This window comes from Pinus tabuliformis, chromosome Q (genome assembly GCF_031772625.1).
Source record: "Pinus tabuliformis cultivar Carrire ecotype Pingquan chromosome Q, CPIR1, whole genome shotgun sequence".
NCBI classification, from domain to species: Eukaryota; Viridiplantae; Streptophyta; class Pinopsida; order Pinales; family Pinaceae; genus Pinus; species Pinus tabuliformis.
The window spans coordinates 991,550,102-991,571,170 of NC_142296.1; the positions used below are offsets into that span (position 1 = coordinate 991,550,102).

Sequence of the window (21,069 nt, forward strand, 5' to 3'; positions counted from 1 at the left end):
ATAGATTGTTATTTGACCTCTTGAGAGGCTTACTTTTTCATTTATGAGTTAGTTTGGTGGGCTTGTCACCAGAAGTTGTATTATTAGCACATTATTTTATTTTTGGGGCTTATATAGGTTAAGGAGGCTAATTCGAACTCCTTAGTTGTGTATATATAGGAGAGATGAGTTCATTTCTCATCATCACTTTGGTTTGGATTCCTTTCTCTCTTGATATTTTCACACTTTTCCTAAGGATGAATTTGAGCTTTATGGATGAGTTTTGATGTATGGATATTGGTCTATCTTCTCTTGGATCCTCTTTATTGGCAATTGTGAATGGTTGGATATACACTATTACATGTAAGAACATTTTTTTTGTTGTTATTCTTGCTTACTTTTGTCATATATGTTGGATTGGGATTTTCATTGTTATAGGGCTAATTGTTGCATCCATTTACTGCTTGATATTGTGGAATTTGTCTCTATTATAGCATTTTCTTCAATGTATGGGCCATGTAATGGGAGCAAAACCTCCTCGGGGTAAAATTTGACCTTGACAAGCCATTTCTCTTGCACAGTGAAGTATAAACATTGCAGGGTTGCTTGTTCTTGACGTAGAAGGAAAACAAAGTGATCTTGAGGCCTCCTTGACTGGGAACAAAGAAATCCTACTCTTACTCAACATAGACTCCATTCTCCCAAAGATTAAGGCACTAAAATCCACATTTTCTCACATCCTTCCAGGACTAGCCACATTGGGGTGACTAGGGCATCAGTTTCCCAGCAAGCTAGCCATAAAAAAAATCGATCTCCTAGGGTCTCCTATGCTAGCCTTTCCTCTAGCCTTCCACCAATTTTGAATCCATTCCGACTGTGAAGTTGGAAAAAAATTCAAGCCCTAGCTTCAGGTTCACAACTTGCCCTATCATCCCCAAGGCTAGTACCTCGGTCCTCGACATCTTCAAGTGAAATTCTTCTCTTGATCCTTTCACCCACCTTGTCTAGGGTAAGAACATCACTGGTTTCTTCATACCTTCCTCATATCCTAGACCAGGTCCACTTGGCCCCGTGTGGTCCTGTTCCTTCAAGAGACCATCCTTCAAGAACCATCCGGGATACCAATTCTAACAAGGATTTTAGGTATTAGGAAACTCCTTTACAAGCCTATTCCCATAAACCTAGCCTTCAAAATCCTCTTCCTTTCCCTAGAAATACATAGTACCTTGCTTAGAAAGCAAACAAGCTCCATCCTTCAAACTTTTCTAGGAAAGGGTTTGGGTCACTCATATCCATTGACTTATCATCCATTAGTGACTCCACAAATATCGAGTCTCCTCCCATCGGTGAAAGTTTGTAAATATTAAGAAGCCTTCGCTAAGGTGACAGTGGGCTAAGTCTCCATTTGTTGCCATTGGCCTAGCACTTGCCCTTTAGGGATCCCCCCTTAGATCCTCTACTAGTTTGAGCGGTAACAGGTCGCAAGGCAAGCCAACTTTGCAATGAGCATTCGATAGCGTGGACTACTATCCCGAACAGCAATGGCTACCTATACTGCAATGAATTGCGACTTGACGGTATTGCAGGGGTCGGTGTCAACGCAGAGGAATGTTGATCTATTGTAACCTTTATCATTCCACATTATTCACTTCCACTGCACCACAATGTGACCATACATAGAGCATAGAGGAGTATAATATCCCCATTATCCCTTGAAATGTATATCTCATCTCTACCATTCACTCTTTAACTGATCGTTGATAGTTTGAGATACAAGGCTCAGTTGCCTATCCAATCTAATCTATCCTTCTGCAATGAATATTTTAATTCTAATTCTAATTGTATTTAGTATCTTTGAGAGGCTACTAGCCTACTACGTATAAACGCAATTTACAGTCAAGAGTGATTACAGTGTAACAAAGAATTGTTCTCTTATTGGTTTCCGCAAAATAAATCCTTGTCTGAGTTATAGATGGTTTATCGAATATCACGAAACACTGAAATAATGTCACACTGGACTTTCGGAAGTGCTTTGTTTAAGAAAAAATTCAAACCAAAACCGAAAAGAATTCAAACATGGGAATCAATCACACAACACAAAATTTATATTGCATTCCGCACTTGTTATAGAAATCCTTTCTCACAAATAGAATTTGACTTCGCATGTTCAATGAAACCAACTGCACTTTGCTTTTAAATTTATATTGTGTTTATACACAATAAAAATTAGATTAATTTTCAAATAGGGCCGAAATTAGATTAAAAATGTTAAATGTTAAACATTTACGCTTGAGATTTACCCCCAAACTGAGTTGTAGCGACTCTCAGCGCAATAACCTAATGATATAACATGGAAAACACTGGCAGGAAGCACTTCAAATACAGAGGACAACTTACCATTGTCTTTCTTTCCAGCTAACAAGTGTTTAACAATCATTGAAAAAAATGTAGAATTTGGATATGCTTGAGCATATTCTATCTAAGATTTGAAACAACTGAGAAGCCCTGATCAATATATCATCTTTCCTACAATAGATTTTCCAGTTATCTAAAGCCAAGCTAAAATACAAAACTCGGTACATAACAAGATGAAAACATTGGCCAATGCAGATGTTGTGTTAATTGAAGTAAGGGATGGAAGGGTTCTGCTAAATTTAAAAGTGCACTAAATTTGGCAGTGGAACCCACAGGTGAAGCTAAGGCACAGTTACACTTTCACTTAATTTTGACTAAGAATTCTAATTTTCCTATAGTCAAAAATAGTAAATCGATCTCAATAGTTCGACTTAAGTTAATGGGCTAGTTCAACTTGAGTTGATGGGCCAGTTGGATTTTATAAAAAGGGAAAGGGCGCAAACTACGCTATCATCGCTACGCACTAGAGATTTGTGTGTTTTAGCTCTGCAAGAAGAGATTCTAGTTCAGCGTGCTAGGAAAGAGAGAAAGAGGTCGAATAGCCTTAGCAATTTCTTCAACAGCATGCTCACTTTCCAAGGCCGATTCAGCCTGCACAGGAGGGTCGAATAGCTTGTATGACTCTGTACAATTGTGTATGCAAAGGCCGAGTTGGTTATAGAGAGACAAGGAACAATGCGTTGAGGAACCACGAATTGAAGGGGAATTTTTTCCCAATATTTGTAATCAATTTTCTAAGATTTTTTTGTTGAGCGGAATAACAATAAAACACACAAGTTGGTAGGCTTTTGGGGTTTCCTGGGTAAATTCTGGTGTATTATTTATTGTGTGCTTGTGCCTTCATGATTTTACTTACCGTTGCTATTGTTTGTTAGAATACTCAGCATATTTAGTAAAAGAGTTTGGAGTTCAGTTTTCGTTTTCCTCATCTCAAAACTTTTATTGAATTAGCAATTGGGTATTAGAAAGCTAACATGGTATCAAAGCGTGTCTCTGATTGAAGACCAAAAAGCGCGTTATTTTCCTCAAGAGCAAGTGAAAGACGCAGGAAAGGGGACACAATTCACTTCAGGGTTGCGTCAGGGTTTCTAGTTGCGTGACCAAGGCATTCCCTGCACCAGGGTTTTTCAAGCAGGCTTTACACAAGGGTTTCTGAGAAGTTCGAACTTGCAGAATGGTGTATTTGGGGCTGAGATTTGAGGACAGCTTAATGGGGCCTCGAATTTCTGTTCTTGGAAGGAGAGGATTGGTATAGTATTGGAGGAGCAGGGAGTTTGGGAATTTGTGGAGAGTCCACCAACAGATCCTCAGCAACTGGCCCAGCATAACAAGGACGCAAAGGCCATAAGAATAATCCTTGAAAGAGTCAAGGATCATATCATACCTCACCTTTCTATAAAGAAGATAGTTCAGGCCATGTGGACAACTATCTTAGGGTTGTACCAGGGTACGAGTGAGGCCAAGAAGCTAGTACTCAGAGATAAACTCAAAAATATCAAGATGACTAAGTCTGAGTCTGTGATTTCTTACCTAACCAAATTCACCCAAGTGAAAGACGAGTTAGCCAGGGTTGGGGAGAGTTTCAAACAGAGACCTTGTCAATTTTGCACTATTAGGCTTTCCCAAGTCATGGGAAAACTTCACTGATGCAGTGGGAGGCAGAGAAAATATTTCAGATTGGGAGTGGCTATGGAGTGATTGCATGCAAGAGGAGATCCGGAAGCAAGCTAAATATGGGTCTCATGCGAAGACTGAGGAAGAGGAAAACTTTTCCCTAGTTGGAAAAGGGGGCAAGGCCAAGGGCAAGAAAAATCCAGGAAGGGCCAAGTTCAGGTTAGGTGGCAAGAATAAGAAAGATCTCAGTAAAGTGAAGTGTTTCTCTTGTCATCAGTTTGGGCACTACCCCACCAAGTGTCCAAAAATGAAGAAGGGATACAAGAAGGATCATGTTGCAGCATCAACAAAGGTGGAGGAGTTCACTTCTCAATTTGAGGAGTTCTCTCATAGCTTGCATGGAAAGCTCAGTGGCCAATAGCATATGGTATATTGACAGTGGAGCATCGTGTCTTATGACGGGGAACAAGAGTTATTTAAGCCAGTTGACAGAGACGAATATACAATTTCATATAGAGATGGGAGATGATGGCAGGTACCTAGCACAAGGCGTGGGTACTGTCAACTTTGAGAGGGAATCCAAGAATCCTCTCTACCTTAGAGATGTCATCTACGTTCCAGGGTTGAAGAAAAACCTTGTTTCAATCTCAACCTTAGAAAACAAAGGTTATGAGGTCATCTTCAGCAGAGGAAAGGCTTTCCTCAAGCCCTTAAAATCTGGAGCCATGAAGCAAATTGGAGTTAGGGTGAAGAACCTCTATAGGTTACCATTTGAGACAAAAGCGACCTTTAGTTGTAGAGAGATCAATGCGCATAGATGTGACCTTGGAGAGCTTTGGCATAGGTGTATGGGTCATTTACACAAGAGAGCACTGAATATTTTAAGGGAGATTGCTACAAGGTTACCACAGTACAGTGTAGATCAACATGACGTGTGCAAGGATTGCACACTTGGCAAGTATGCCAAGACATTCTTTTCCAACAGAGACAGTAAGGCCAAGAGCATCTCGGAGCTGGTACATTCGGATGTATGCAAACCATTTTCCTCTCCATCCCTAATGGGATATAGATACTATGTCACCTTCATTGATGACCATTCTAAAAAGACAAGGACCTTCTTCATGATGAAGAAAGATCGGGTCTTCTCAAAGTTCGTAGAGTTCAAAGCCCTGGTGGAGAACCAAGCTAGTAGGAGGATCAAGATGCTGAGGTCAAACAATGGTGGGGAGTACATCTCCAACGCCTTCAGAGACTTATGTGCCAAGGAGGGCATTAGGAGAGAGCTCACCGCACCTCATAACCTCAACAAGGTTGAGCACAAGAACCAGAGCACTGTTGGAGCAGCCAGGGCTATGTTGCATGACCAGGGGCTACCTATGTTTATTTGGGCAAAGGCATGCAACACTACAATGTTTTTGCAGAACAGGAATCCACACAGGGTGTTAAGCAGAGTCACACTAGACGAGGCTTTCACAGGGAAGAAGCCTGACGTGTCTCACTTCTAGATCTTTGGAAGCCTTTTTTACTGCCATGTGTCTTCTGATAACCGAAAGAAGTTGAAGCCCACACCAAAGAAGGGCATTTTCATCGGCTGCAACGAGACATCTAAGGCATACAGGGTGTATATACCAACACTCAAGAAGACAGTGATCAAAAGTGATGTGAAGTTCGAGGAAGAAAGGGCTCTCAGGAAGTCCTTAGAGAATGAGCAGGGTGCAGCGAAGGAAGCGCAGCAGTAGGCTCCCAAGCAACAGGCTCAGCTAGTTCCTTAAACTTCATCACAGCGAGTTGTTGGGCAGGCCAACCAGCACACAGTTGAGGAGAAAGTGCATGAACAAGAGGAGAGGGTAGAGCTAGAGGGGCGCACTCAGCCAGTGACTCTAGAGCAAGGAGAGGACGAGCTAGGTGGACAGATCAGTTGATTAGGGAGGCTAAGGAGAGAGTTGGAGCTCCAAATTCCACATTCAGACAGAGTAAACAACCATAGAGATATACTAGGTACATGGCACTTATGACTCGGGTGGTAGAATCAGAGCCTTCTTTCTATAAGGAGGTAGCTTCTCAATAGGTATGGCGAGATGCCAATATTATTCTATCAAGCAGAATGACGTCTGGCATATTGTGCCAAGGCCAATTGGCAAATCAGTGGTTTGTTCACGATGGGTGTACAAGATTAAGCACACAGTTGCTGGGAGTGTCAAGAAGTGTAAGGCTAGATTTGTGGCCAAAGGATTCTCTTAGGTCGAAGGGATATACTATGATGAGACATTTGCACCAGTGGCCCGATATTCATCCATTAGGACTATTCTAGCACTTAAAGTGCAGATGGGGTGGAAGATCCACCAAATGGACGTGAAAACCACCTTCCTTAATGGAGTTATTGAGGAAAAGATATATATATTGAGCAGCCTAAGGGGTTTGAGACTTTCAACAGAGACACACATGTGTGCCAGTTGAAGAGAGCTCTTTATGAGCTCTAGCAGGCACCGAGACCATGGTATGCCAGATAGACAACTACCTTCTTGGTTTGGGCTTCACCAAGAGTGAAGTTGACCCTAACTTGTACTATATTGTGGTTGAGGGCCAAACTCTTATTCTTTTGTTATATGTTGATGATTTGATATTGACAAGGGACGTGGAGCTCATCTGTGACTACAAAAGAGACCTTGCTTAAGAGTTTGAGATGAAGGAAATAGGGCTTACACACTATTTCTTTAGATTGGAGGTTTGGAAGGGTGATGGGGAGATTATTTTGGGACAAGGCAGATATGTGCAGTAGATTCCACATGCAGGATTACAGGCCCATGACCACATCTCTAGTCACAAACTAAAGGAAGGTGGATGCTACCGGAGGTGAGTGAGTGGATCCCACTCTCTATAGGCAGCTCATAGGGTCATTGATGTATCTATTGAACACATGAGCAGACAATTGCTTCACAGTCTACTAGTTGAGCCAATTTATCGTTGAGTCGACTAGAGTGCATTGGGTTGTTGCCAAGCAAGTGTTGAGGGATCTCAAGGGAACGAAAGATTATGGTTTGTTGTACAAACAAGTTAATGGAGTGAGTCTTCATGGATTCACACAAGTTAATGGAGTGAGTCTTCATGGATTCACAGATGCAAATTGGGCAGGGGGTTCAACAGACAAGAAGAGCACTTCAGGTTGTCCTTTTAGTGTTGGGTTAAAAGTTGTTCCTGGTTCAGTAGGAAGCAGAGATCAATGGTACTGAGCTCAGTTGAGGCCAAGTATATGGTTGTTAGCTTGGCAACTTGTGAAGCTATTTGGTTGAGGAAGCTACATGTCAGGTTTTTCAGTCAAAGGTTGGATCCCATGGTCATAAACTGTGATAATCATAGTTGAATTAAGCTCTTTGAAAATTCAGTGTTTCATGACCGCTCCAAGCACATCGAGACCAAGTACCACCATATCAGAGATTGTGTTCAGAGTGTTAAATTCAAACTTCAATACATACCTACAAAGGAGCATAAAGCAAATATCTTGACCAAGGCATTGGCAAGAGGCATATTCGTCTACTTTAGAGATAAACTAGGTGTAGTACAAAACACCTTCCTCTCTAACAGGGAGTGTTAATTGAAGTTAGAGATGGATGGGTTTTACTAAATTTGGCAATGGAACCCACAAGTGAAGCTAAGGTGCAGTTACACTTTCACTTAATTTTGAGTTAGGAAATCTAATTTTCCTATAGTCAAAAATAGTAAAACGATCTAAGCAGTTCGACTTGAGTTAATGACTAGAGTTAATAGGTCAGTTCGACTTGAGTTGATGGACCAATTCGATTTTTTAAAAGGGAAGGGTGCAAACTTGGCTATCATCATTACGCACTAGAGATTTGTGTGTTTTAGCTCAGTAAGAAAAGATTCTAGTTCAGTGTGCTAGGGCAGAAAGAATGGGGCCAAATAGCCTCCGCAATTTCTGCAGCAGCGTGCTCACTTTCCAAGGCTGAGTCAGCCTGCGCAGGAGGGCCGAATAGCCTGTATGAGTCCGTACAGCTGGATATGTAGAGGCCGAGTTGGTTATAGAGACGCAGAACAGTGTGTTGAGGGACAGCGAATTGAAGGGGAATTTTTCCCAATATTTGTAATCAATTTTCTGAGATTTTTTTGCTGAGAAGAATAATAATAAAACAAACAAGTTGGCAGGTTTTTGGGGTTTCCTAGGTAAATTCTGGTGTATTATTTAGTGTGTGCTTGTGTCTTCGTGATTTTATTTTCCACTGCCATTATTTTGTTAGAATACTCAGCATATTTAGTAAAAGAGTTTGGAGTTCAGTTTTCATTTTCCTCATCTCGAATTTTTTATTAAATTAGCAGTTGGGTATTAGAAAGCTAACATGTTGATGAAGAGGTTCAACAAGACAGTCTTTGCTAAATTAGTGAAGAGGTCCATCAAGATAATCTCTGCTAAGAAGATATTACCTTCCTGCATTACACAGAAATAGATTCTCTATTTTTTCAATTAGAAAGAAGCATTCAGTTACTTTCAAGGGTAAAGTGACAAAAGAGTCCAATTCAAAATTCTGATAGATGGGTCCACAGGGTCTTGGATAGACAGTGATCAGGTGTTCTGTTAAGGCACTCCTTGATGTGAAGTCACCGGTTCAATTCCCCACCCCAAACAGGTTGATATATTGGACATGATGAAGAGGTAGTCCCACCAAGCTTACAAAAAAAGAATTCTGATAGATGGAACAAAAACAACATATAATTATACAAAATTAGAAGATATCAGGAAGTCAGCTTAAATCAACCACTAAAAAGCATCTCCACTGAATTTTTCCATGATCAGTCAACTAGATTTCTGTATTTAGATTCTCATCCATCAAAACAGTTACTTACAATTTTCAACACTTCTTGAACACAAAATACAGCGGATATATCAGCATGATTTATAATGTACTTTACAGCATCTGGACCTGTAGAAGTCAGTTGCAAGCAGAATCAAGACTAATGGCATTTAACTGCAACAAAGATGAACTTATGGCATAAGATCAAACCAATATGCTGAAAACAGTGTTTGACAGTTACCAAGAGTGTCATATAGAGGGACCGAGATGTAAGAATATGAGGAGCATGCATGTTCAGTAATAATCCATTCAGGTCTGTTGATTAAGTACAGTCCAATGCAAGCTCCCTAAGTTCAGGAAAATGACTCAGTATCCATGAACAGCCACCAACATCAAATATAAGATTACACTGAAGAAAATTGTATCTATGGTCTGCTATCAATAATTTCAAAATGTTAAAATAGATCGTACTGAAACATATACGTTCTGGAAAAATCACATTTTGAAATCAAGCATATACTTGCACAGCATTTCCATCGTGCTCCATCTTCTAAGGATTATTGAACCAACCTTTAAATTTTTTCTATTCTATTTAACAAGTTTGTAGTAATTATTGCATGCAGTGAAAGAGAGTATCTTTACTTTTGGAATGCCATGATAAATAAGACCAGAACCTAATGCAGTTCGTGCAGTGCCTGCCTCTCCATATGTCATCCATTTGTATCTGCAAAGAAAGTAGACATGTAAACAACAAATTAATACACACTGCATTCAGAATTCTGACTAGTGATCATGTTCTTACTGCTACTGCAAATGAAAGTTTTAAAAACCCAAAGAAAGCACACAACTTACTCGCCAACTGTTCCATCCACACGAACACGTGTACCAAGATATTTGCACTCATGATAAGAGTCCACAACATGCCTATATTAGAAAAGTCAATATAAAATAATGGAATCAATGCATTTATATACAGACATCGTTCATGCATCTCAGAAATTCTCCCTAAGATGGCAAGGCACATTCTTAAAAGTTTGTATCAACAAAAACTGGGTTATTTTGGGGTATATGGATCAGTTAGATTTTGGTTACACACTTGGCCATAGACAGTTCAATCTCAAAGTGCAAAACAATACCATAAAAAAACCTTACTACTATTGAACACACTGAAACCAAGCACCTACTGAAAATTGTCATGCAGTGTTCGAATTTCAGTATGCTCTGGATATCTATCGACAAGCTTCAAAGGAGATCGTGCTGATCTGCAGCAACCAAACAGACAGTAAATTTCAACTGATGTCAATCAGAAGGAAAATTGAGTAGAGTTTATTAATCAATAGAAAAGTATATAATGTAATGTTACCTGTAAACGTTCCATTTTCCCGTTTGTAATTTCTCAGGAAGAACAACACTGTACCCTTGCCCTGTAAACATGAACGGAAATTCAATGTTATTCTGCAAAATAAGACTATCAAACATGTCAAGTAGAATGGTCATGTGAAACAATTTAATAACACACCTGCAAGCACTAAATAAAATATTAAAACAACGGTGTTTTGCAAAATAGAAATTTAGCTGGTCAAGGTTTAATAAACTTACTCTCCTTTCTTGTGATGAATTTAGTTAATTCTCGCAGAGAGACGGAAATGAATTTTTATACATCATTTTTTTTAGGCTGTGGTTCACGGGCATTTTGGTCAAGGGGTGGTGATACGTCCACAGAAGAAATATCTGGGCTGATCAACCTGAAGGGAATCAGCCCCGCGGCCCACTAGCAAGGCCTGAACCCAAAGGCTTCGGGGAGATTGGACCCTATGACCTCCTGATGGCGAGACACTTAACTGAGCTAACCCTTGGAGCTGAATTTTTATACATCATTCTATAATATCTTCTAGTGAAATTGACAATCGATAAATCAGCTAATCCTCCCAATCAATGTTTGGTGGGTAAAGAAATTAATACTACCATCTCAAATCACAAATAACAGATGGAAAGAAACAAGAATTAAGTCAATAGCATAGCAGAATTCACAGCAGTTTTTGAATGTCAAGACTGAAATGCCTGTTTCTCAGTTTTTCCAAGCTATATGACAGTATCTCAAAAGCATATGTGGCAGGAAAGAAAACTACTTAACATGAGAAAATGACTACAAGCATTCGAATGGAATTCGATGATACAACTATCATTATAAAATATATAAAAGGGAGGACCTGAGCCATCTCTAGGAGCACCTACTGCATTGTGCAATATATAGAATACAGAACATAGGGCATCGTGCGTGCAGTGCATCTGGAATGGATGCACTAGAACTTGGCTGAACTTGAAGCATCCGATTGTCAGCAGCCAACTTCAGAAAGGATAGAATTCTAGGTCCAATTAATCTCATTGCCTATATGTTGTTTGCTCCCCTGGAAGCTTACCTCAATAGGTTGTGTAGCTAAGTTAGTTACTTGAAATCTATGTTCCACAAAGTTTCTGGTTTCTGGGATGGGGGACACGAGCAGAGAGATGTGTGGGAGCAGCCGAAAATTCAAGGGGATGGGACGTTGAGTCCTGAACATAGAAGTCTTTATCTTAAAATCATAAAATATAAAAATAATAAAAATAAAATCCCAACAATAACCATTCATCCCATGCACCCCGTAACCGTGAATAGGGAAGTGTGCCAAGGTGGGGATGGGAAGGATGCCGCACCTCTTCATGGATAGAGGCTGACATGCCTCGATCCTACACCATGTGCTGTGACGTGGTAAACAGATGCAGTGTGAGCATTTATACAAGCATGAGGGCTCTCATCACAAAAGTGTTGACTGTGTCCCTGAGGTGCTCTGTGCATGAGCTAACCCCCTACTCCCTTAAATCGGATTTCTTGTCATCATGGCATTTGTCCCTTTGGGTACGCTAACGTGCAATTCCTTTATACTAGTCGAGTATTGGTCTTCAAAGGTGGTCGCCCTAGTGCAGAGTCTCCATTTGCATTCTTTCCAGAGATTATTGTGTCCACTTTTCTATTCAAGCGAGTCATCAAAAAGTTAAAAACCCACTCTCATATTTGTACATATTCAATGGTGGCTTTTCTTCAGGAATTGAGTTGTTCTAGCATGATTGGGTATTCGTAAACGCTGGGGCATTCTACTGAGTTGGACCATCACAAACCCACTCCATCTTTCCCAAGTATGGATGACCATACATTGAGTTGGGTATCCCCACTCATTTTTCTTTCTTTTACTTAATCCTCTTTTTAGCACTTACCATATGGCTAGACCAATATCATGTGTCTCTGGAAGAAAAGCAATTCATGGGTGGCGATTCCTCCAGAGTTGAGTAGTTCCATGATGATGGTTTTTCATATACCCGTTCACGGTTATATTTAAGTTGGATTATCTCATATCCACTCTCCTTTATATTTCTATTATATAGTTGCATCGGTGTGTCTATTTCTGTATTTGCATATTATTTCTGTATTTTATCATCTTTTGTCAGGTCTCTGTTGAAATGAAATGAAATGAAATTATTTTAATGTCTACAAGGCTAAAGATAGCCTATGGGACAGATAGTTTTTTTATCTGCTTTGATGTATTCGGTCCTTTTTCTGTGAAGCTTCAAAATAAATGCTCTGAGCTTCTCAACGAACCCTTCGCTAAATATATTATCCCTAGAGCTTGCTACCAACATATCTGCATAACTTTCCCTATTAATATTAAAAAAAGTGTTTCATCGGTATACCTACTTCTGTACTTTATCATCCTTCGTCATATCTCCATGCTAATATTAAGAGGTATTTGGAATAATTGTAATCTTTATATATAGTTATTTATAACTAATCACTTTCCTTATTGTATCAATAGATTATCGCTTGAAAGCCAATCTTGTTAAGATTTATTTTTACATTAAATAACCCGTAACCAAGGTCAACGTGAACATTTAATTTTACATTAAGTAACCAAAGTCAACGTGAACATTTATGTGGACCTAAGACCCACCTCATGCCTCATTTGTAACATTTTACTTGGTCGGATTAGGATTGGTTGAAGTTATCACCATAAATCTAGTATGATGCAAATGGAAGACTCAAGAAATATAAAGCATGTCTGGTTGCTAAAGGTTTTTCCTGGAAAAAAGTATCAACTATTCAAATACTTTTTCTCTGCTCGTTCAATGGACTAGATTTCAATGATTCTAGTTATAGTTGTTTAACTGAGCTGCTTGATTGTGTTGGAAGGTTTATAGGATGGAATTCTAATGTGTTTTTTTTAAATAAATTTAAAAAAAAATTATATGCTGCAACCTCTCAGGTTTGTAAAGAATGGCCATGTTCCATTATGGCTTTAAACAAGCACTTCATGTTTTGTAGGAGAAAAGTTACAAATTTTTTTTATCAATTGTAGCTTGATTTATTATGAAATTGAACATGATATTTATATTCATATTATATATATAGGAGATGTGTACTTCTTTTGATATTCAATATTAAGTTCACATGTGACATTTAAAAAATATAAATAAGAAAATAATATTTCAATGTCAACAATAAATAAAAAAAATTCAATGTCCCCTCGTAAGAAAATGAATTAATTGGCTCATAGGTGTTTTTTACATCCCAATATCAAAGAGGTGTAATTCTTTCAATGCTTAACACGGAGTCAAGCATTTAACAAACAAAAAATATTTTGATGTTGGCCATCAATAAAATATTTCAATATGCACACTAAGTTATATATATAGCAATTGAAAGTAAAAAAGGTTTAAAACATTTCAATGGTATGATTCTCAATATGTGGAAAATGTGTAATTTCTTTAATGCTTAATATGTAGTTGACATCTGCCATATATATAGTAAGAATGAGTGTAAATCCATCTTAATTCTGGATTTATTATGACATAGAGAGGAATCAAATCCCTTAATGCAAAAAAAATCTTTAAATTTAAAAAACTTGATGAGAAATTTATACAATAAGGAATCTAATCTCTCTCGGCATATAATAAATATCACATGCCAAGATAAATAACACATGATAAATCCAAAATTAAGATTGAATTTAATCCCATAATTTTTGAAAAAACAATTTTATTTTTTCATAGATAATGGACCTATTTTTCATTTTGTTTTATTACAACTGCCCAAATCCACACCAACCCAAACATTGAAATTTCTTTCACCCTGGCTGTAATAGTTCTTACACCTAACGCCTCTTCTTGCAATTATCTCCAGCCTGATAGGAAAGAATCAATCTACACGAAATTAACGTCCCTGGATACTAATTTGTCCATCTGAATTTTTAAATCATTTCAGATACGGTTATAACGTGATGTTAGTGTTCCAAAAATCCCCTGATAAACCAATAGTTATTTTTTCCAACTAAAGAAAAATTCCAATCTGAACTGTACTAATGTTGTTTTTGTGTATTTGTCGGACAATTTGTTATCGCAGATTGTTTGTTCAGGATCCAATAACCGAAATACCATTACCATACCAACTGGGTGCAAAACATCACACATAAACCAGTAGCTATATATATCCAGCAACATCTTTTGTAATATATTGCATCATATATAGCAATCCTCACAGCATGCATGTAATATATGAATACATTACATCATATATTCTCCATTAATTTTGTGAATAATATCCAAGAACTTACCAATGCTATATTCTCCAGCAGTGCACTGTATGTCGATCCCGCCACCATAATCAGAGTGAACAGTACCAAGATGGCCGCCGATTCTCTGCAAGCGACGCCGAGCAACGTCGAGGCCATTCTCATTCTCCATCATCAGAAGACAAAATCTAAATACAACACGGAAATCGGCTAATAAAAAACAGCCCAAGAGATTTCAGCTACTGACAGAGCAAACTCTGTCGTTCAGAGGCTACAATCTCGAATCGTAGGCGCTCTTCAAAAAATGGGTGAAGATAAATTTCGATAGAAGATATTTTCAATCGAAAAAGGAATCAATGGAAAATAAAGAAAGGAACTCTTCTTCCGCTCCTTAAATGGTGGTAAATATTCAATCCAAAAACGCTCTTTAAAGAATGGGTGAAGATAGGAAGATATTTTCAATCGAAAAAGGAATCCGCTTCCTTAAATGGTGGCAAAAATTCAATCCAAAAAATCCTCCGGCCCCACGCAGCGGACCCAGGGCAGGGATTTTAAATCTGAAACACCCGTGATCGTTTCTGCAACTCACTCTCATGCACGGAATCCGTTTCGATCATTTTAATAAGGAATATTGACGGGCAGGGGATTTTTTTTTTGGCTGTATTTGACAGACTGACAAATTCCATCCCTGGGCCAACCAGATGAAAATGGTATCATGGCATTATTAAATTGTGCCTTACTGTGTTCGTTTTCTACGGTATGCCTTACTGTGTTCGTTTTCTACGGTATACCTTACAATGTTCGGTTTTCTTAAATTAGCCGCGCACTAGGTTGAGAAAGATGACGGGCAAAAAGATCAAGCAAGTTGATAGTGATAATATGATGTTCAGAGATAATATAATGTTTTTTTCCTTTATTATTGGATGCCAAGATTAAGATTGAAGAACGATTTATCTTCTGTGAGATATTTCATGGTTGGATAGCAAAAAAGATCAAGCAAGTTGATAGTGATAATATAGTGTTTTTTTTCTTTGTTATTGGATGCCAAGATTGAGATTGAAGAACGATTTATCATCTGTGAGATATTTCATGGTTGGAGAGCAGTGTAATATTTCAACTTTGGATAAGCTCTTTTCACATTCATAATTTAATGTTAAAGTGACTTCTATTTTCAACTCTTCCTCAAATTAAATTTGCAGTCTCATAATAATATTATTTTGAAACAATCATAATAACTGGAAAGAGACATTTCAAGGAACAAACTTGTTGATAGAGACATTTCAAGGAACAAACTTGTTGATAAAGTGTACAGACAAATCCTTGCCATTAATAATAATATTATTTTGAACTGGAAAGAGACATTTGAAGATTTGAAGATCATGACAAATCCTTGTCACTAATAATAATATTATTAATGACAACTCCTTCCATAAAGTTAAACCTAAACCTCAACTCTTTCCATCAAATTAAACCTAAAACTTAATCTCCCTAAAAAGATCTTCCATCTTCACCTCCTTCCATAAAATTAAACCTAATCCCCACAACCGCCTATACCTAATCCCCACAAGAGCCTATAATTTTACTAACGAATCAATGGCTGCAAAGAGGCCTTTCAGATATGGATTGAGACAAATGTGCTGATGGGGCGTGGGGGCCATTGTTCGATTATATTTACGATGACGTGAAGTCTTCCTCTTCTCTTCTTCAAACTTCACGTGCGTGCTCAGCTTAAAGTTGTATATTCTAGAAGGAATCTCAGACCAAAAACTTCAAATTACAGTGTCTCCGGGTACAGCAGACTTTTAAGGTTCAATAACAGTTGGCAAGTTTGAATGGTCATAGTAGTGCGCACAGCCCACGCATTTTTTAAAGAAACCACAGCCCACACATATTATGGCCCCATTAGTCAAATACTTACAATTGCCCAAGGCCTATAAATAAATAGGCCTATTCGCGTGTAAGACACTGTATCTTGACTTTATTATATTATGATAACGATTTTGAAGATGATAAAACTGATCAATTATGATGACTATGAGAATATTAAAACTTTTTATTCACGTGTAAGGCATTGTATCTTGATGGCATAGTCTAACTAGTTCACAATTTCGTCTGAAAAACAATTGGAATTTTGGTAAGATTTAAATTTTTTGGAAATTCTGATTATAGTTGTCAAGTTTTAAGACTTTGGATACCTCAAGAGTTTTTGATAGTGCTGAATTCATTTTCACCATCAAAAAAAAATTCAAACACTTCCAAAATTGGATTTCTTGAAAAAAAAATCACTAGATTCCCATCAGAATTTTTGTCACGGCCAAATTATGGCCTCCGTAATAAATAGGTCTATTCACGTGTTAGACACTATATCCTGACTTTAGTATATTATAATAACGATTTCAAGATGATAGAAGTGTTCAATTATGATGACTAGGAGAATATTAAAACTTTTTATTCAACTGTAAGACATTGTATCTTGATGCCATAGTCTAACTAGGTTACATTTTGCCCAGAAATTTTTGTAGGATTTTGAAAAAATTAGGCATAAATTGAAAATTTTGGTTATAGATGTCAATCTTCAAGATTTTGGGTGCCCCAAAAGTTCTCAATGGTGTTGAATCTATTTCCACCATCAAAAAAATTCAAACATTTTTAAAATTAGATTTCTTGAACATACCTAAAATTAACATGGTAGCAAAGCTGAGGAGGCGAAGACAAAGCCCTAGCAAGAGTGAAAGAGCAATCACCAAAGACAGTTGTACAAGGTCAAAAGGCTCAATGGGTTCCTCATCCCACTTCAAATTCACCAAGGGTGAAGTCGAAACAAAGAAGATTATTAGAGTGGAGCAGCGAAAGCATCTGGTGGCCTACCTAAAGTCACTTCAATGGGAAGTCCGGATCTAAGAAAGCAAGGAAAGGCAAATGCCTTGCTTGCAATGAGTTTGGCTATTATGCGAAGGACTGTCTGAATAGAAGGGACACATCACTTGTTGACGATATCAATCATTCCAGGGGCATCTTCAATGATCGGAGGAATGACAGGTACAATGGCAAAGGAAAAGGGAATGCAAGTCATCAAGGAAATGGCCGACTCTTCAAGGAAAGCAAGGAACTCCAGGTATGAAGAATCAAATGTTGTTTCTAATAAGCAAAAGGAGCATTAACTTATATTGACCCTTTCCACTACTTCTCCTCCGGACTCTTTGGGGATCTAGCTTATTGATAGTAGTGCTTTAAGGCACTTCATCGGATACAAGGAAGCTCTCTCTAATTTGATAGAGAAGGAAACAATCGTGGAGATTATTCTTAGAGATGATGCCACCTATCGCGAAAAGGGTGTAGGGAATGCTATCCTTCAATTGAATGAGGGTAGCACAATTCATTTACAAAAAAATAAAAAATAAAAATTTTATGTGCCTGATCTCAAGAAAAACCTGGTGTCCATTTCAGCAATGGAAGTCAAAGGTTTCAAGGTGGTATTCATCAATGGAAAGGTACGTGTTTGAAAAAAAAATCAAGATGCTTTTACTCTTGGGTTCAGGGTTGGCAATTTGTATCAAGTTGCAGGAAGTCCAATGGAAACCATGTTGTATCTAGGTACATCACATAGAGAGAGAGAGCTAAGAAAGGTATATAGGTACATCACATAGATCTATCAAAATGAATCCCTTAGCGTTACCAGCCACTATTTTGGTTGGGGGTTATTACATCTTCCAACCAGAAAACCGACAAAGAGGGAAGAAATCTGTCGGAGTTTGATAAAATAGTAACATCCTCAATTGAAAAAACACACACAATTAAAAAATAAAAATCTTTTACAGCCTCACCAATTCCATTCTTCACTTGACATTCCACAAAACTGGCATTTTTAGAAAAAGAACATAGAACATGGTAACTAAATTGAGAACATATCCATAAAATATATTTCTGACACAAATGTAGACTGAAAGCCTACCAGAAGCGCTGTGAAACAATTGGAAAGCGTGATCGAAGTAATATGCATAAAAAATGTAGTTGCGTAACTGCAGCTGCAGAATACGCATAAAAAATGTAATTGTGGAACTGCAGCTGCAAAATATGGCTCAAATATGTCCCTTGATAAGAAGAAGACTTTGAAAGGGGAACACAGTTTGCCCAAGCTCCCCAGCACACAGATAGACAATGACGTCTACGGTTGCAGAATATTATAACTCATGGCACTAGGATGCATGAGGAATACTACAAATAACATTAATCCATGAGAATGTCAACTCCTGACCTTCAGCCCACAGTTTAGCAACTGTCATATACTAGATCAAGTTGAATCATATGTATTGGTATCATTGCATGCAACTAGATCAAGCTGAATGGGTTTATTGCATGCTATAGTCTATAGGTATAGGATTAAGATTCTGAATCTGGATCTATTAAGTATGCAGAAAGGAATTAAAAATATATTTCCTACTAATAAAAGAAGCAGGGCTTAGATAAATTTACACTCTGTTTTTCAATCTTATTTAAATAAATAAATAAAAAGCTAAAACTTAATCCTATTTTTTTTCCAAACAATAATGTATCGTCCCTGCAGACCAATTTGTCCTCTATCTGTAACTCTGTACAAAGCATCACACTTAAACCAGCAACTGTATTATCCAACACCAGCTTTCCTAATACATGAATATATTGCATCATGTACAGCAATCCCCACAACATGCATGGAAGAAGAGGAAAAAGAGCGCATAAAAATATTACTTCCGCAAACTCCATTAATTTTGGGAAAAAAATACGCATGAACTTACCAACGCAATATTCTCCTGCAGTGCACTGTGTGTCTAGCCCGCCACCGAAATCAGAGTGAACACTACACAGATGGCCGCCGATTCTCTGCAAGCGACGCCGGGCAACTTCGAGGCCATTCTCATTCTCCATCATCAAAACAAAAAATCTAAATACAACACGGAATTCGACCGAGAGAAACCGTCCAAGAGATTTCAGCTGCTGAAAGAGCCAACTCTGTCGTTCAGAGGCGCCGAGTTCGATTCGCAGGCGCTCTTTAATAAGAGATGAAGATAACTTCAATCGGGAAAATCAATGGAAAGAAAATAAAGAAAGGAACCCTTGATCCGCTTGTATAGTTGTGGAAGGAATTGAAGCTTGGATAGTTGTGGAAGGAATTGAAGCCAAAAAATCCTCCGCAAGCCACGCAGGGGCGCTGGACGATAAGGGTGACCTGGGCATTATTTTATTTTATTATTTTTTGAAGTACTTGTATTTTTCTTCGATAGAGATTTTGTAATTATTTATATTTACGATGTTTTGGTTTTCTAAATTTAGGCGACGCGCGGCTATGTTGAGAAAGACTCCAAATTCTGAAGAAAAGTAGCCGTACATTAATTTTTTGTTATGGTAGGGTACTTTTTAAGGTACATACTTTTCTAAAATTTTGTGTCAAAGGGAGGAAGGATACATCAAATCATAACGTTAAAGGATGCAATTTGAATGATTTGAATGATTTATGGGTTTTGGTACCATTGTATTAAATCTATTTTAAATAAAATAAATAAATAAATTGCAATTTTAAAATATATATATATTTTTTAAAAATGAAAATATTTAATAATTAGAGTAGGTTATATTTATTAAATTAAATTATTATATTTAAAAAATATATATTTAATAATTAGGTTATATTTAATTTTTATTTTAAGGAAATATAATTTTATTAATAAATTAATTTAAATAATATTAAAAAAATTATTAAATTGACAATGAAATTTTATTTTTTAATATAATTTTAGTTAAATTTGAAATCAATTTATAACCTGAAGTTAGTTTAAAATGGTTTCTTAAGACAGACTTTTGTAATACAATTTTAAAGAAGATTGTGACATATTATAATTTAAAATGTGTGAATGGATTCAACACCACAAAAAACTTTTTAGGTACCAAAACTTTACAAATTAAACAACTTAAATTTATGAGTCTTAAAAATCTATGTTGAAATTATGGCAAAATTGACCAGAAAAGTACCCAAAAAGATTCATTTCATCTATTAGTTAGACTACATGATTATAAATTAGTATTCATCACTACTTACCCACTATTTAATTTATATAACTACACTAATTATAATATAATATACCCCGGATGCGGGTGCATATACAGTTGGTTAATGTGATGGGACAGGGTGCGGCGAGGTAGGACGACACCTACCTACCCTGTACCACTTGGTTTATCGCCTGACGCAGCATAAACAGGGGCATTTGGTTTCATTTGGATTCACGTCGTGTGGTTTTGTTCTGCCCAACTCGTCCTCTGATTTCTCCATCGGTTCCGCATGCTCTCGTCTGAGCTGGGCCTCGGCTCTCTTTAATGCTGAAGTTATGGCGGGTGCAATTTGAGGCATGGCAGATAGTGTTAAATACAGGCTCAGATTTGGGATCGTTTTGAAGCCTCTGGTGCTTTTCTGGTCTGGTAAAGGTGTGTTATGGTATGCTGCTTTGTTATGCTCTGCCACTCTGTTATGCTCGGCCAATTCTGCGACGCTGCCTCCGTCATCTCCCAGGCTTTGTTTGGAGGCTTACCCTGAGTTTGGATGCCCATTTGAATAGGCCGAGCTCTGAGGAGGTGGTTGAGCGGTCTTGTTTACAAAGGGTTGCTGAGGTGCTAGTTATGCCTCG

General features: G+C 37.7%; 1 protein-coding gene across 1 annotated transcript in view; it reads right to left on the minus strand.

The window, feature by feature from the left end:
- The window catches only part of LOC149222803 (long chain acyl-CoA synthetase 6, peroxisomal-like), a 64,176-nt gene extending 44,623 nt beyond the window's left edge, over positions 1-19,553 (minus strand). Inside the window, exons 1-7 of the mRNA XM_089385639.1 lie at positions 19,189-19,553; positions 10,177-10,237; positions 9,998-10,075; positions 9,666-9,737; positions 9,456-9,537; positions 9,055-9,160; positions 8,866-8,942 (exon numbers count right to left, since the gene is read on the minus strand). Of these exons, the coding sequence (XP_089241765.1) occupies positions 8,866-8,942; positions 9,055-9,160; positions 9,456-9,537; positions 9,666-9,737; positions 9,998-10,075; positions 10,177-10,237; positions 19,189-19,321 (609 nt within the window). The 5' untranslated portion in view covers positions 19,322-19,553. The remainder of the gene's footprint in view (positions 1-8,865; positions 8,943-9,054; positions 9,161-9,455; positions 9,538-9,665; positions 9,738-9,997; positions 10,076-10,176; positions 10,238-19,188) is intronic.
- Positions 19,554-21,069: the final 1,516 nt, after the last annotated feature.